Raw genomic sequence first — 17,145 nt, 5'->3', positions numbered from 1 at the left:
TGAGTTATTCTTTCTCCCTGCTGCCTTTTTCGCTGTCGCTGTGTATACGCTGCCCTGCCCTGCCCTTACCGTTTATTGTTGCTTGTTGCTGCCGGACTGCCGCCTCCTCTGTTAAAAATACAAGACACGTTTGATTTTCTGTAGCCTTTGACACATGATTATAATGGCAATTTCCACCAATAATATGCTTGCAAACTTAGTACTAAAAGACATGCAACATTTTTTCTTTGCAAAACAAAAGAAAACGATGTTACTCTTGCATGCTAACTCCATATACTTCTGCATGTATTAGCGTCAATGTTTCGTTGGCGACAAGAAAATTTATGTGTCTTAACTTACATTTTGGAATGGCGGGAGTAGTACAAACCATCTCCATGTCATCTGCTTCTGGTTTCGGAGGATGTTCGTTGGATGCTTGGATCTAGGTCATCCCTGTTGTCTTCTCCCACCTAGGACCTCTATATGCATGCCACCTCTACTCACATTAGCATTCAATCCTCAACTGCATGAAGGGTGTCATTCTTTTCGAGCATCTCTTTTATCGTTCTCCTGATTATTCGGCACTTTATTCGCCCAGTTGTATTTGCTATGTTCTTCTTGCCCTCATGAACGCATTAAACTGACTGCTTAGTCTGTCAAGTGCGTCTTCTTAGGACACAGCGAGATTTGAACACTAGAAGAGAATTAGACTTGAAACTATGGTAAGCACTTTTAGTAGTGCAGACTCCTGCAGGTATGTGCTTCCATACGAGTCTATCCATAAAATCACAAGCATTTACAGGATACGAGAAATTAACACCGTATTATTAGTGCCAAATAAGTTTTTAATAAGAGGAACATTCAAGTTTTGGATTGAGGAAACCAAAGATGAGAGACCGTCTAAGGGTAAATAAAGCCTTGATTTTGAATTCGACGATGACTATGATATTCCCCCAAAAAGGGTACCTAGGTTCATCCCAGATAATAGTATGCCTTTACAAATTTGCAAGGTGCACAATCTAAATGATTATGATTTATCTTTAAAACTGAGCTTTTGAAGACAGATTTAGGCACATGCTTAGGGCAACTCTAGCTGACCCCATAGAAATGGTTAACTCCTCAAAATATTAAACGTACCTAGCCGAACCCCTATCCGGTTAGCTCCTCAAACTCAAAGGAGTTAACTTCCAGAACCCACCAAATTCACGCTACTACTTTCTCTCGTGCTTGTATACTTGCCTATGAGCTATATTATACCTACCAGATATCTATTCTTTATTATATCTAGCTCTAAACACGTAAACTCACAAAGGCCTATCATGAATGTCTTGAAAACAAACTATAATAGACAGACATTTTGTCGAAGTTTATATTTGAATTTCAACAAAAAGAATATTAGGCTTGATCTCTGACTTTAGCAGGAATGATAGGGAGATGACCCAAATGATCCACGGGAAGTTCCATGTCCAGAGCATAAACGAGATTTTTAATTTTAGTTTCTAGTCATCGTTTACATGCCTACTTAAGAGAATATAAGGTTTTTTGCTAATTTGGAGTTTGTCCCGAAATCTTACAAATCAAGCGTATTCTTAACAATTGTGGCTTCCTGCATATTAGCTTGTGCACATATTACCATTTGTTTAGCGGATGCACAGATCACCAAATCATCATCAAATAGAAGAGTCGGGTTTTTTTTCAACCCTTTTCTTCTTTGTTTTTCACCTTTTTGTTTCCCCCCCTTTTTCCCTAGGAAACCATGCAATTTTTTTATAAAAAAAGAACACGAACATATATTCAGACATTCTTGGATAGATTCTTATAAATCAATGAAATTTATTAAAAATTCATGAACATTTTCATACATGGAACCCTTTTTTGTATATAGGAATACTTTTTAATTATAAGATGAACATTTATTTTTATACATATGAACATTTTCTATTGTTGTACGTCAACATTTTTATTTTTCAAAGTAGTTTTTCATTATTTAATTTTAATAATATTTTTAAAATTCTTTTACTATGACAAAGTAAAGTGTGAAGATGGATTGTTCAACCATGTCAGCTAGTGAGTTATTTACCCAAAACCACCACACTTGAAGCTAGAATAACAACTTGATACCATATTTGAGGCAGGGCACAAGAAACCATCATTTTTGTGCCTAACGAATAACACAGAGCACTGATAGTCGGATAACCTCGCGAAAACAGCCAAACTGACTGGTTGGGCCCACCTGTAAGGCTGACGTGGCATGCCTATGTGAAATTTTTTGCTGACTTGGACAAGGGTCCCACATGTCATCCAAACATTGCCTTCTTCCTCCTCATCTCTTGAACAGACATCTCTTCAACAGGCACGCAGAGGATGGGAGCGGCAGGGAAGGTGGGGAGGAGCTCGCCGGCGGCGGCCAGGAGCGGTGCAGGCCACCACACTCCCGTAAGAGAAAAAGAAGGCCACCACGCTCTGGTGGTGGAGATGTGCTCGTCGCGTCACCCGCCCTACTTGGCTGGAAGAGAAAAAAGGAGGGCAGGCGCATGGCGGCAGCGCTCCGATTGCTGAACGGCGGCGACAGATGGTGTTGGCGGTGTGGAGCTCCGCGACAGCGGGGGAAGACGGCAGCGGAGCTCGTGACTGGGAGCAACGAGGCGGGGTCGCACGGCTGGGGGAGCGCATGATGCGGGCGTGGAGCAGGCCGCACGGCCTGCTGCCGGGGTGCTCCCGCTCGATGCTTCCCTGCCTCCTCCCTTCGTTCCCTGTCGCGGCGCCATTGACGGCGAACTGGGGATTTGTGGCGCCTTCGTGTTGTTGTCCGCGCCGCGTGGTGCCGCAGGCAGAGCTCCGACGAGATCCCGCGCCGGCCATGTCCGCATCCACCTCCGACGGGCAGCCGCTTCTACAACGCGGCCCGCAGACGCGAGCTGGTCTCCCAGCGCGACGACTTGCCCTGGCATTGCCGCTATGCACGTCCTCTGTGGTGGCAGCGCCGGTGATGTCCATGGTTCAGCGCTCACAACGTGTTCGGTTAAATGCCCATAGAGAAAAGGAGAAAGAAATAAAAGAGAAAAGATGAAAAAAAAATACTTTCGTCATTGACATGTGAGACCCTCGTTCAAGTCAGCAAAATTTCCACATAGGCATGCCACGTCAGCCTTACAAGTGGGCCCAACCGGTCAGTTTGGCTGTTTTCGTGAGGTTATCCGACTATTAATGCTCTGTGTTATTCGTTAGGCATAAAAATGATGGTTTCTTTTGCCCTGCCTCAGATGTGGTATCAAGTTGTTATCCTATCCCCAACTGTGGTGGTTTTGGGTAAATAACTCAGCATTCTCAGCTAGCTGGAGGATCAAGGGTCGGGTTTTAGTTGTCATGGATCTCCCTCTTTAGATGATTGTGATATGCTGGAGTTTTAATGTGCTTGCCATGATCCAGGAGTCTGGGACATCTATTGCACGAGAAATTGGCAAATTGCACACGTCGGAAAATAATTAAAAAAATTATACAATAACACACACACACACACACACACACACACATCATTTATTAGTTAAAAGTTCATCATTTAATTGTTGCATGTCGCTAAATCAGCTCGTGTATTAATTAACATGCACTAAGTTAATGTTTTTTGGTCTCGTATTATTACTATAAATATGTTTTTTTTTGCGGGTAAATATGTTAACCTTCTCATGAGATATCACACGCTAGGAGACTTCAAAAAGAGAAATGGAAGTTTAGGAAATACTTACACTTTTCTGGTTCATATTAATCATGTATGTTGCTAGAATGTTAAAATACTTAACACTTTTCTTGTTTGTTAGTCATGTACTCCCTTCGTTAAAATGTTTTGGATATAATATGGACTACATACAGACTGAAATGAGTGAACATACACACTAAAACACGTCTATATACATCGGAATTAGAGAAAAGCTACTCCTCCGATCCATATTAATTGACGCACATCTTATATTTGTGAACGGAGGGAGTATGTTGCTAAAATTAATCCCACTCCCTAGATTAGAAGTAGTGGATAATCATTTTGATGTTATGCAGCGGCCAAGGGCTAATGAACTACTAGCTGTTAATTATGTCGGAGTAAATAGGGATCAAGGCAAGGCATTGGTGTTGTATAGTCTGTCAATGTAACTGTATTTCTTGTCTTGATCCAAATGTGTGTCAGTCACAACACGTGGCGCCCAGTTAGTTTAATCGATCGACAATTCTCGGCATAATCTGCCCCTTGATCGCGCCCTTTTTCATCACCACTCGGCACTTCTTTTGCACATACTACATGATTAATTGCACAAACTGGAGCTATTGCAATACAACATGATGCTGAAGATGGTATAACAAATAACCCACACAAACCCAGGGCTTAGGTCATTCATGATCCTTTCCTATAAAATTGGTAAATGTGCTCCGGTTACTTCATTTCAATTTTTTTAACCGTAATTAGCCCACACCCATCTGACAACCTAGCAGACTACCTGCCAGTAGCAACTACCTGTCCATTGTAATCTTTAACTCAAAGTTCTTTACAGTTTGTGAGATCACTTCAACAAACGTATGGTGATTCCATCAGCAAAATTACATGCACCAAGAACTGGTAAGCGGCAGGAACTTAAATTCTTTGCATGAAAATTCCCAGACAAATAAGGAAAAAAAGTACGGATGGAACTAAAAAGTTGCATCTCAAGTTGTCAATAAATCGACAATGAAGCACCACTGTATGTTCAAGATTTGGAAAGGAACATTTTTCACTCTCAACATGAGGAACACACCGGCTACACAGAGCATCTTTGCCGGACAAGCTTGACATAAGCAGTACCATCGCTGAAGAATTTATTCAGATATCGTTCCTCTAAACTTGTTTTGGTTTGATGATGAAACAACTTCGATTTTCAATCCTCTGTGAACACAGCCTCTGGTTTTTAAGCACTTTTCATCTGCAAAAAAGAAAAAAAAAACTATTTAGAGCTATAAAATTATTAGTCACATCTATTGCACAAAAAGTAGCTGGCACGAACATGCATTAAGTGGAAAAAAATGCACAGACATGCAAAGTTACAATCTAACAGTCACAGCTATTGCCAAGAAATTCAGTGGTTCCTGCAAATGCATGGTTCATGTAAATACAGTAGGCTAATACTCACCAGGTGACGAAATTCAGAAAAATGGCTTATGTTACTTTGAACTTAACCCTTTTTAAGTAAAGTGCATACAGATACAATGCTGGATAAATCATTTCCCAAGCTTATTCCTAATCTCGCACTTCTTCATACTAAACCTAAGTTCGTAACAAGCCATTGCCCATGCCAGCATCACGCTGGTTAGAGACTTAATTGGTTCCTAATCACATCACTTGATTGGTGCCTAATCACATCACTTAAGAAAAAAGGGCTGACAAACTTCTCTCTTTGATCTCTGATGTAAGGACTTGTGACAGTAGGTGGCGGCGCGACCGAACACACTTGTTGTATTTACATTAGGCACTGAATTATCTAGTACCCCAGTGCTTGTTTTGGGAGTACATACAGTAAAAGGGCTCAACGACAGAGGATGGAAATAATGATTTAAGGAGTTGAGTGGTTCTAGTAAAACAGCTAAATGACGGAGGATACAACTTTTGGATTTTCTGACATTCCACTTGTTTGAGTCCATACATATTTTGACTCCTTTTGAGCTCAATGATGTAGGCAGGGACAGTATCAGATACCTTGTCACCATTATCTAATCACCAGAGCCTCACGTCCAAATTTACCCCCATCCCCAAATCAACTAATCAACCAAACGGATTTGAAGTAATCAGCATACCATAAATCTCCAAAAGAGAAAACGAGCAACCAACAAATTACGAGAAAAATGTATTTACCACCATCGTCTAAAACAAAGAGGTCCGGTACTTGATGACCATCCACACTGAGACACACACAACAGCAGAGCACCGAGACGCACATCGATCACCCACAATACCAAACAGGCAGGTCCGGAAATCGATCACTATCCACTCAGAGACGCACACAGTGCCAGAACACCATGGACACTAGGTGCGCATCGATCAGCAGAGGTTCGAAACACCATGGTGCTTATCTTGAGTAATTTCTAGGAAGTTGCAGACAATTTTGTTACTATGTTCAGGGCAAAAGGACTGGCTACAGGATTGTGAGCCTGCTCACATGGTATGCTTATTGTTGTTGCAATTTTTGTGGAATTGCTTTTATGATTAGGGAGGGAGGTGCAGATTCTAAATTTATTAAACTCTGCTTGAAGCCTGCAGTGCAGCCCTTTACCAATTTTATGACAGTAAACTGGCAATCAGTAAATCAATCATAAAACATTTCTGGATTTAATTTTCCCTTTGCTTGCCACTGAACCTGGCTACAGATTTCTAATGGAGTGCAGACTATTCTTTGAAACTACCTTGTACTGGCCAACTCACAAGACCGCTCTCCTGCAGAAAAATAAATATAACTTACATGGTCACTCATTTAGAATTCTCTATCTGACATGATTTTATTCAGTAGCTTCTTTCTATCTACCAATGAAAATCCCTATACACACCGCTGTACTTTCTTATTTTCTTCTGTTAGCAATGGGAGAATTTCCATGATCACTCATTTGGATTTTCTGACATTCCGATCGTTTGAGTCCATACATATTTTGGTGGCAACATCCACATACGAACACTTTTGAGTTTAGGTTAACATCACATGGTATTCTAGTTGAGGATACTAAATATATTCAATGGTCTAAGTCGTCAGCTTATGTGTCTAAGATAAGCATCTGCCACTGTTAATGTTTCTCATGTTGCTGTTTCTGATGCTTTGTAGTGACATAAGTAAAAAAAATCCAACGTAGTGATTTATAAATATTTCTGAAGACATTGTTTTCACAAGTAGTATTTCAAAATACTGATGTAAGGGGTTGAGTGTTCCTAGTAAAAGAGCTCAACGAGGATGGAAATACTGATGCAAGGGGTTGACCGGTTGAGTGGTTCTAGATCTCACCTCCACGCGCACCCCATCCTCAGACAACCTTGATGCTGAATGAAACATAGTGATATGGGTCGGTTTGACCAACCAGTCCCATAAGAGCAAACGCATCTTCTGAATCTGCAGAATTCCAGTAACTGCAACAAAGCATATCATTTAGCCTATATATGTTCTTCTCAAATTGTTTATATTTCATGGAACAATAACAAAGTTGGGTAAAAACTAAATGTTTGAAGTACCTCTTTCCACCACCAGTCAATTCCTCCAAGGCGTTCCTAATTTTCCCCTCATTGTCCATAGATGGAACAAGAACCACTGACTAATGGAAAAGAAGAGAAGAATATTTATACAAAAGCCATTTAGTGCATGGTTGAATTTAGAAGACACCAAAAACAGATGGGAATTACAAGGAATCCAGCATGAGGGCCATACCGGAGACGACTCTCAGAAAAGACAAGCATAGTAACGACATGCATCCAGCGGGAAAAAACCTATAGTACAGACAGTACAGTGAAACCAGATACCTAGATGACAATATCAAACATGCTGGGTTTTATAAGATGTCCAGGTGAGGACCATAAAAATATGTTATGAGAGATATGTACCTCGCTGTAGCTTCCATATAGCCACTGCAAAAGAGAGGCCTTTGTAACTTCCTGGTCATGAACTAACTCCTGGATCCCTTGCTTTCTTCTTTCGTATGCCTCGGGGCTAAACATAAAGTCGCTAACCTGGAATTCATTTGAAAGAGAATTTAGTCAAAGACAAAATACTAGAAGAGGTAATATGAGCAGACCAGCCAGATTAAACTTGCCTGAAAATGTTTCTTCCATGCACGATCCTTGAAATTTGGAACAGCCTTAGCAAATAGTGTAATTGTGTATAGAGCAGATTCCTGGTCCTCATAAATCTTTTTAGTTGATCGTGGTACCTGCATAGCAATAATTAGCTCAACAAAGAACAGACAAAATAGAATGGGCCACTCTCCCTCCCTCCCTCCCTCTCCCTCTATTTATGGATGCAGTTACTCCTCTGATCCTTACCAAAGAACTAAGACACCATCTTACTCGTCAGGAAGAATCAGGAAAAGCATGAAGAGCAATGCATGAAGGCAAGAACTTGCTAGTGTTCAAACTTACCACCAAAGGATCAAGGAACTCATAGGTTGATAACCATTCCTTCTGGGATGTTATTGGTACAATCACCAAAAGTGTTACAAGATGTTCAGAGAACACCATATCTTCTGGTTGCAGGAAGCCGTAAAAGTCAATCTCTTTAAGGCTGTCATACAAGAAAACAAATTAATTTCTTTTGTAGGTAGGCCTTTTTTCAGTCGACTATTGATTTTAGAAAAAAGACTTAAGTAAGAATAGTAGTACAGTAGTAAAACTATGGAACAACTTCCAGAAGAACACAATTAGGCCTTGTTTGGAACACACGAATTTGGTCCTGTGCTCCAAACAAGCTCTAACTGTAGATGGTAAAAAACGCAACATCATCCGTCAATATTATAAGGTTAATAAAGCATAAATCCCAATGATGTGGTTAAATTTAGCTTCTTGTTCCAGTTTGACGCAACACCCTTTTTCGTAAAAGTAGCTTATATATTAGGTATGGACTATGGTGTCATAGGTATGTATATAAGAAAGAGTACAACCATGGCACCATGCAGATGGGAAATGGACATTAACTGAAAACCTGAGTAAACAACCTTTCAAAAAGCTACATCCCCATCAGTGGCAGTGCTAATTTATTGAAACTTCATAGGCAATGATTGCAATTTGCAATACTATCTTGCAAGACAGCAACAACAACAACAACAACAACAACAACAACAACAACAACAACAACAAAGCCTTTAGTCCCAAACAAGTTGGGGTAGGCTAGAGGTGAAACCCATAAGATCTCGCAACCAACTCATGGCTCTGGCACATGGATAGCCGGTCCCAAGCCCGGGTAAAGGAGGAGGGTTGTGATAGGCTTGGCGAGCCAACGTAAAAACTCAGCCACTCTTATGGAGATGAAACCCATATCTTGCAAGACAGCCATCTTAACAAAATCTTCAAACACCAAAAATGCATTAGTAAGAATCTCAAAAGTTTGTGATTACCTTACAACACCTTGTTTTCTGTTAACCGCACGAAGCTTCCTTTGAACATCATCATACTTTGCCCTCTTTACCTGAAAAGGAATGCAGATTCATCATTGACATTACTGTCTTCCATTTTTATTACAACTAAATAACCATCCTACTCCAGAATAACTTATACATTTTCAGTCAACATACTTCATTGATTTCACATGCATGCTTAATGTGTTACCTTCATATCACTTTTCACATTGGAAATCTCAGAATTGATGATAGAGACTAAATCCTTGATAGGCGACTCCAGACAATATTTTTTCTCATCCCATAGAAACCTACACAACATCCAAAGCAAAGGTACACATGAAACACACAATAACATCCAAAGTAAACTTTTAAATCGCAGGAGGTACAGGAGCCCTCCAATTCTATGTATCATTCACTTGTTTGCTGATTCAACACAGGCCTTGGGATTGCATTGCAGATTTGTAGGTTGGGGTTGCAGGCTTGTAGCTTAGGTTTTCAACATACATAGCTCACTGCCATGGCCATGGTTGTAGGTTAGGTTCAGGTTCAGGTTGTAGCTTAGGGTTTCAACATATAGTATACAGATCTGGCACTCAATTTTTTCTTTAGATGATGGCTTGTGGTGCCCTGATCTGCTGCTTTAATTTGCTTGTATGAAGTGAATAAGTGACAGCTCAAGAACCTTTGTGATATATTTATATTGAATATGTAAGAGAATCTCATCAAAAAAAATTAAGAGAGAACCTTCTGATGTTATGGTTGCATGACTTAATTATTAGGTCTCAATCCAACAATTATCTATTAATGTATAGTTGTAGAATGCTCTCAGTAACTCATTTTACATTGATTTAATTTGTATATATGTCTATCTGATTTTTGTAGGCTTGGCTGGGTCAAGCACTTCACCGATAATCCCAGCACCTCATGTGCCTCCAGTGAGCTCTGATGATCCAGCATGGAAGCATTGCACGATTCCAGACATGACCAAGAAGGCTTCTGTGGAATGCAACTTCTGCCATGGTGTTTACATTGGTGGTATTACTCGAATGAAGTACCACCTTGCAAACGTCAAGTATCAAAATGTCATTTTGTGCCAACAAGTTCCTGCTTATGTAAAGCAAGAGATGAGGGAGTTGATCTCAAAGAAAGATGAAGCAAAGGAAAGAAGGCCAGGGAAGCAGCAATACACAGAAGTGATGTCAGTTTGGATGGAAATGATGTTAGGGCTGCTGATGAAGATGACATCTTGGGTGGTGGTAGTGGCGGTGGTTTGCTTCTATTATCAGGGAAACGGCAGAGTAAGGGCACCACATATGGTTCTATGGATAAGTTTTGCATCAAGACACCATAAGAGGTTATGGCTGCAAGGAAGGGGGAAGGCTTTTCTGCAAAGTTGCAAACCAAGTTGTCCACTCAAAGAAGGGAAGAGAGGAGGATTCGTGCTTGTGAGTATGTTTGTCGGTTCTTCTATGAAGCAGGCATTGCCCACAACGCAGTCCTACTTCCACGCTTTGAACTTATGATAGAAGCGGTTGGAGCATTTGGAACAGACATGAAAGGCCCCACTCCTTATGAAATGACTGGCCCTTTCTTGCAGAAGAGCAAGAAGAAAGACGAGGAAGGATTCGCTGGACATAAAGAAGCATGGAAGGTCACTGGATGTACTATCATGACAGATGCATGGACAGACAAAAGAGGAAGGGGAGTGATGAATTTGGTAGTTCACAGCGCCTATGGTGTTGACTTTGTTGATTCCGTTGACTGTTCAGATGTGAGAAAAGATGGCGAGATGATATTTGAGCTTGTTTGATGCATAGAAGAAATTGGTGAGAAGAATGTAGTTCAAATTGTAACAGATAATGCCTCTGTCAATATATCAGCAGCATCAATGATGAAAGTGAAGCGCCCATCCCTATTTTGGAATGGTTGTACAGCCCACACAATTGATTTGATGTTGGAGGACATAGGCAAGCTGCCTATAATGGATCAAACCATTGCCAAAGGAAGGGCTCTGACTGTGTTCATCTATGCACATACAAGAGTTTTGGCATTGCTGAGGAAGTATCTTGGAAAAGACTTGGTCTGTTCTGGTATTACTAGGTTTGCCACAGCATATATGAAATTGAAGAGCATGCAGGACAACAAAAAGGAGTTGCAGAAGTTGTTCAGGTCCGACGAACTCAATGAGATGGACCACCTAAAGAAGGCAATGGGGAAGATTGCAGCTAAAACTGTTCGCTCTGAAACTTTTTGGAAGGCAGTAGATACCGCTGTTAATTTCTTTGAGCCAATGGCAAATCTTTTGAGGAGGATGGATAGTCATGTGCCGGCAATGGGGTCTCTTCATGGCTGTATGTTGGATGCAAAGAAAGAGATCTCCGTGAGGTTTCACAATGACAAGTCTCGATTTCTAGAAGTGTGGGACATCATTGACAAGAGATGGGACAACAAGTTGAAGACTCCATTACATATGGCTGGATACTACTTGAACCCATACTACTATTATCCAAAGAAGCTTGATATTGAGATTGATGGTAGTTTCAAACAAGGACTAATAACTTGTATTGAAGAACCTATCATGCAAGAAGAAATAATCGATGAGATTGACCATTCTCAAGAGGGATAGGGTCATTTGGAAGGGAAATTGTTGTACGACAAAGGAAAAACAAAAGGTTTGATCCAGGTAAATGGTTGCCTAATATTGTTTCTTATGATGTTATCCTGCCCAAAGGTACGCATGAAACACACACTAACATTCAACTATTGTGTAAGAAAGAGAAAGGGCATACATTGATATATAATCATCCACGGAGAGACCACCGATTGTGACTGCAGTACTCTTTTGTTTTGATGCGGAGACACTCCCAATCTCCATGATATACTGATGGATGGTATTGCAGAGGTCTTGTACTTCTGCATTTAACTGAAACCAACCGATTACTATTAGATCATAGGAAATCGCAATTAAACAAATAAAATGACAGCAAAAGGCATTACATTGGTAAGGCTGTCTGCGACGCCATCCAGAACATGAAGTGTAGTTCTTCGGAATTTTGGAACGTTGAGCTAAACATGAACAAATGGTGTGCCTTGTTAGTACATAAATGTCTAGACTCTAGAATATACTAGAATCAAAGGTGTTTCTAGAATCAAAGGTGTCCTTACCCTGTAGAGTGGTACGTGCAAGCCTGACAGGGATCTGTGCAATTCATCCCAAAAAGAGTCTGCATACTTTGAGGCACCAGCATCCTCCTCGCCCGTAGGTAGGGACAGTATCAGATACCTTGTCGCCATTACCTAATCACCAGAGTCCCACGCCCCACGCCCAAATTTACCCCCACCCCGAAATCAACTAATCAACCATACGGATTTGAAGTAATCAGCATACCACAAATTTCCAGAAACAAAAAAACGAGCAACTCGGAAATTCCGTAATCATCGGGGAAAAAGTATTTACCACCATCGTCTAAAACAGAGAAGTCCTGAACTGGATGACCATCTACACCGAGACGCACACAACGGCAGAGCACCCAGACGCACATCAATCACCCACAAAACCAAACAGGCAGGTCCGGAAATCGACCACCATCCTCTCGGAGGCGCACACAAGGGCAGAGCACCCAGACGCACATCGACCACCCACAGAACCAAACAGACAGGTCCGGAAATCGATCACCATCCTCTCGGAGACGCACACGACGCCAGAGCACCATGGACACCAGAGGTTCGAAACACCATCCACACCGGAGACGCACACCGACCACCGACGAAACCACACAGATGGTCCGGAACTTGTTCGCCATCGATACCGAGACGCACGCAACGCCGGAACACCTGCGAGCGGCGAACTCACCTGCGGACCTGAAGGGCTTCCCCTTCAACTCTCTCTCCCTCTCTCCCCTCCGCCGCCTGCGCCTCCCGATCTCACCTCTCCTCCGCCGCCTGCGCCTCCCTCCCCCTCTCTCTCTCTCTCTCTCTCTCTCTCTCTCTCTCTCTCTCTCTCTCTCTTTTCGTGGGTAAAAAGAAATGAGGAGGCCCTACGGGGTGATAGGTAATCGCTCCGTCGTCTCTCCTCGCGCTCCGTCCGCTGTATCCGGGAGGTAATCGGACCGTCCGTTTAAACTGTGGACCGCCCAGATTCTTCATCCCTATGTAGCATTATTTTTCCAGCACCGAAAATTCTACCCGATGCAGCGCCGTCCAGGAGGCGTGTGGGTTTTGGCGGGATTTGGGAAAAATAAGTGGGCCGGTTTCTCTTAACTAGTCTCTAGGCCTGCTCACGGCAAAATAAAGTGCGCCTTACGGGGTTGTGGCGACATTTTTCTGCCGTGGGTCGTGTTTATTTTGGAAGCGCCAAGTGCGTCAAATAGCCCTATAACATTCACGTGGCCGACTGAATATCTCCCGCGTATGGAGGAAAAATAATCGAACGTTCATGGAAAGAATTATTGTCTGCTACAGGTACAAAAACAGGTCACCTGGTTAATTCCAAAATATTAAAAATTACTCCCTCTGTCCCAAAATATAAGAACGTTTTTAATACTATACTAGTGTCAAAAACGTTTTTATATTATGGGATGGAGGGAGTATCATTTAAAACATGTGCGAAATTTAGAATGATTATATTTCAAAAAATGTTGATATACTAAGAAAAAGTTAGTCGTGTATTACAAAAACTGTTCATGCATTTGGAAAAGGATACTCGTGGATTTAAAGAAGGTTCATGCATTTGGAGAGAAAGCTCATGGATTCAAAATAGGTGTCTGAAAAAATCTCCATGCATTTGAAAAGAATTAATATATTTTAAAAAACATGAATTTCATTTTTTTGATGATTTAGAAAATGTTCATGCATTGAATACAATTCACAAATTGTGAAAAACATGAATTTCAAAACAGGTTTAAGGATTTTAAAAATGCTAATGCATTTCAAAAACCATTATTTTTATTAAATATTTGTTAATTCAAACAATGCACATACAGAAAAAAATGCCCATGTATTAGGATGGGCAATGCTAGGCGTCGGCGTGTCAGCCCAACGTTTCGGTCGATCGCACGTTAGCTGTTGGATCCTTATCCACCTAGATCGTCTTCCTCACACGTGCGTACGAAAAGGACTCCCCCTGCATCTCATCGGCCGCACACGCTCTCCGATGGCCATACGTGTCGCCGGCCCCCACCCTCGTCGCCGTCCTCGTTGCCGTCTCGACCCATGTAACAGTTGCACCTGCAGTTTCAGCTCTCGGTGGCGACAGTTGTAGCTCTAGTGGCGACGGTCGCAGCTCGTAGGTGCGCTCGCCGCCACTCATGCCCGTTAGTCGCAGCTCATCAGTCGCACACCTCGCCATTGCAACATCTCGCTCGTCCCGTTCCATCAAATTTGAGTTTCACTTCCAGCAAAAAAATCAAAGCATCGTTCTGCGATGCAGCAAACCACGACGACGGTTGTAGCTGGATGCGACACTGGCGGTAGCAAATTCCGGCGCCGCTTGTACCATGTAGCATAAAAACCGCGACTCCCGTCCTCCCCAGATATTGCTTGGAGTACCCGCGGGTTGAAGCTTTTTTCAACTACGATTGAAGCTTATTTTATAAACGTTTGCAACTTTTTCATCAAGCAGTGCCCAAATGAAACTTTGTGCACCTTTCGGTTTCATAAATGGTTGCGGCTTTGTCAGTTTGAAAGTGCTGGTTGAAACTTCCCTAATGACGGTTGAACCTTTTTAGATCTAGGCTTGAAACTTTTTTGTCAAAGATTGCAACACTGTATGCGGTGGTTCCAACATCGCATCGTCGGTTGTTCCAGCATCCCGCGTCATTGGTAGTAGCATTTTAGCTTGTTCTAGCAGCCTTATCTCGGATCATGGGCATGCATGCTCGGTCCCATGGCCATCGCCCCCAGTACGCGGCCGCAACGGTCACTGCTATCATCGTCACTGTCGCCCCCCAGTACGCGGCCGCAGCAGTTGCAACACGTGCCCGCAGTGGTTGTAGCATGTAGTTTGTGTGGGGAGTCGCTTGTTCAAGCTCCCCCGAATCAGCTGGAGATGATCGCGGCGTCGCCGCCGGTGGTGCGGGGACGACTGATTTTCAAATTCATCCCCAACCATAGAACCGATGGCCTCGTCAAGGATGGATTCGAAGAATCTTTATTCAACATCGTCATCATCGCCGCCGAAGCCAAGACGATAACAACCTAAAAATCTAAACTACGAGAGTAAACACGATCCACACGCATAGATCCGACGACCTCCCTCACCACCGAGGACCGAGGTCGCCGGTGAAGGGGAGCCACCGAAAAACGGCGCTAAAAGATTTGGCCTGCTGGCGGCGACTAGGTTCCAGCCGCCTGGACACGAGAGGAAAAACGATATATTCTCCCCCCAAGCGTTTCCCTCTCACGTACGGACCCCCTCCCTCTCGGTAAACAGTACTACGTAGGCTACTCGGAAACGCCGTAACAATGCGCACGTGCCGATACGTAACACGCTCGGTTGACCTGTGTATGAATTTAGTTCCGAGCCGAGCCCAACTTTATGTCATGCATGCCGTATATATATATGCAGTGCAAGACCTGTTTGTTAGGTACAGAGAGATCAAACGATCACAAGTTTTTTAACAGGAAACGAGACCAGGCCTCCCGCGTGTGTTTTGACGTACGATTATTCGTCCACGGCGGCCGCGGCGTGCTGGGATGATGATGCGGAGCATTTCAAGATCATCCCTATGGACGCATCCATACCTCCAACGGCACCATTTGAACCAATGACACGAGCCCAAGTCAAGGCTATCAAAGATAAGGTGAACTCACTCCTCTCCGAACTTTCATTTTCTATGCATGAGACATGACTACTACCTAAGTCCGAGATATTGTGCATGATTAGATACCAAGAGGGTCCCCCCGAAAATGCGCATGAAGACGGACAAGTCCCAATTCCACGGATGAGGAGAACCAACGGAAGGAGCCAAGAGCATCTCCCAGGACCCGGACATCCGGCCAAGGCCCCGGACATCCGGCCCCTGGAGCGCCCTCCCCTTCAGCTGCTTAGCCTCCAAGTGCATACAGGCCCCGGACATCCGGCCCGCAAGCCCGGACATCCGGCCCTTCCCGAGGCCCCGGATATCCGGCCCCCTGCCCGAAAATCCGGACCCCCCCCGAATCCGAGAGCAACATGGCCAGCTTCACCAGCCCGGACATCCGGCCCTCCGCGAACGCCCGGACATCCGGCCCGACGCCCGGACGTCCGGCCTCCCTGTCTGTGAACAGTAAAGGGCCGAGGCCCGTGTATCCCTTCTACCCCCCTAGACTATATATACTCTATCCCGTACATTTTTTTAGGGTCAGCGTTGGTTTAGCTCATTTGTGAGATAGAGCTAGAGACCACGGCCCCTCTTCGGAGAAGATCCACTTGGATTCAAGACCTCCTCGCGGAGAAGATCCCCTTGTGGATTCAAGACCTCCTCGCGGAGAAGAACATCAAGACCTCCTCACGGAGAAGAACCGGCTACCCTTGTATCGTCCTTAGTTGTCCATGGATTCGTGTATCTCTCCATATGTACTTGAGGATCTAGCCCATGTGTGACTTGTTCTTGATAGTTTGAGTGTTCCTCTTGTGTTTTCCCTTGTGATTTTCCTCGTTTCCCTCTTTGTGTTCCTCGTGTTCTTCGCGGGATCCACTCCTTTCGTGAAAGATCGGGCGATTAGGGTTCTACCCTACATCATCTTGGTATCTAGAGCAAGGTTGATCACGATTTCGGAGCCTCCCCATTGTGTTTCTAGCCTAATTTTGTTGTTTTTCGTCCTAATTCGAAAATTCCCCACCAAAAATAGCCCCAATTTTTTTTGTGATTTGTTCGTGTGTTGAGATTTTGTTGGTTTGGATCCGTGGGTTTGCTTTGTTTTGAGTGGATCTAGCTTCCCATCCTTTTCCCCAATTTTCATCCACAAATTCCTCCGAATTTCGCCCGGATTTAACCTCCCCACGCGGTGTTCATCCCGTTCGTCCTCGGATCCAGAGCCCGGACATCCGGCCCCACCCGGACATCCAGCCCCTGGCAGCAACAT

The 17,145-nt window shown here is 43.4% G+C and overlaps 1 protein-coding gene across 1 annotated transcript; it reads right to left on the bottom strand.

The window, feature by feature from the left end:
• Positions 1-4,543: 4,543 nt before the first annotated feature.
• LOC119297013 (V-type proton ATPase subunit C-like) lies at positions 4,544-13,024 on the bottom strand. Its single transcript, XM_037574981.1, has 13 exons — positions 12,935-13,024; positions 12,247-12,378; positions 12,079-12,147; positions 11,871-12,004; positions 9,290-9,389; positions 9,079-9,149; positions 8,108-8,249; positions 7,783-7,899; positions 7,574-7,699; positions 7,376-7,459; positions 7,208-7,287; positions 6,984-7,105; positions 4,544-4,922 (listed from the first exon to the last, which is right to left on the bottom strand). Exons 2-12 carry the CDS (start codon positions 12,373-12,375, stop codon positions 7,003-7,005), a joined length of 1,155 nt encoding a protein of 384 aa, XP_037430878.1. The 5' UTR covers positions 12,376-12,378; positions 12,935-13,024; the 3' UTR covers positions 4,544-4,922; positions 6,984-7,002.
• Positions 13,025-17,145: the final 4,121 nt, after the last annotated feature.

The sequence above is a fragment of the Triticum dicoccoides genome, chromosome 5A (assembly GCF_002162155.2).
Source record: "Triticum dicoccoides isolate Atlit2015 ecotype Zavitan chromosome 5A, WEW_v2.0, whole genome shotgun sequence".
Lineage (NCBI taxonomy): Eukaryota > Viridiplantae > Streptophyta > Magnoliopsida > Poales > Poaceae > Triticum > Triticum dicoccoides.
The sequence above is the reverse complement of the archived record's forward strand: the minus strand, read 5'-3'. Positions and strand labels throughout refer to the sequence as shown.

What these genes read in the sequence shown, in the direction of transcription:
- LOC119297013 (XM_037574981.1), bottom strand. Translation starts at nt 12,375, where the DNA reads ATGGCGACAAGGTATCTGATACTGTCCCTACCTACGGGCGAGGAGGAT. An exon ending in AGTTCCTTGATCCTTTGGTG is followed by an intron (nt 7,900 to 8,107) that starts GTAAGTTTGAAC and finishes ATTGCTATGCAG; the next exon opens with GTACCACGATCAACTAAAAA. An exon ending in CATGGAAGAAACATTTTCAG is followed by an intron (nt 7,700 to 7,782) that starts GCAAGTTTAATC and finishes AATGAATTCCAG; the next exon opens with GTTAGCGACTTTATGTTTAG.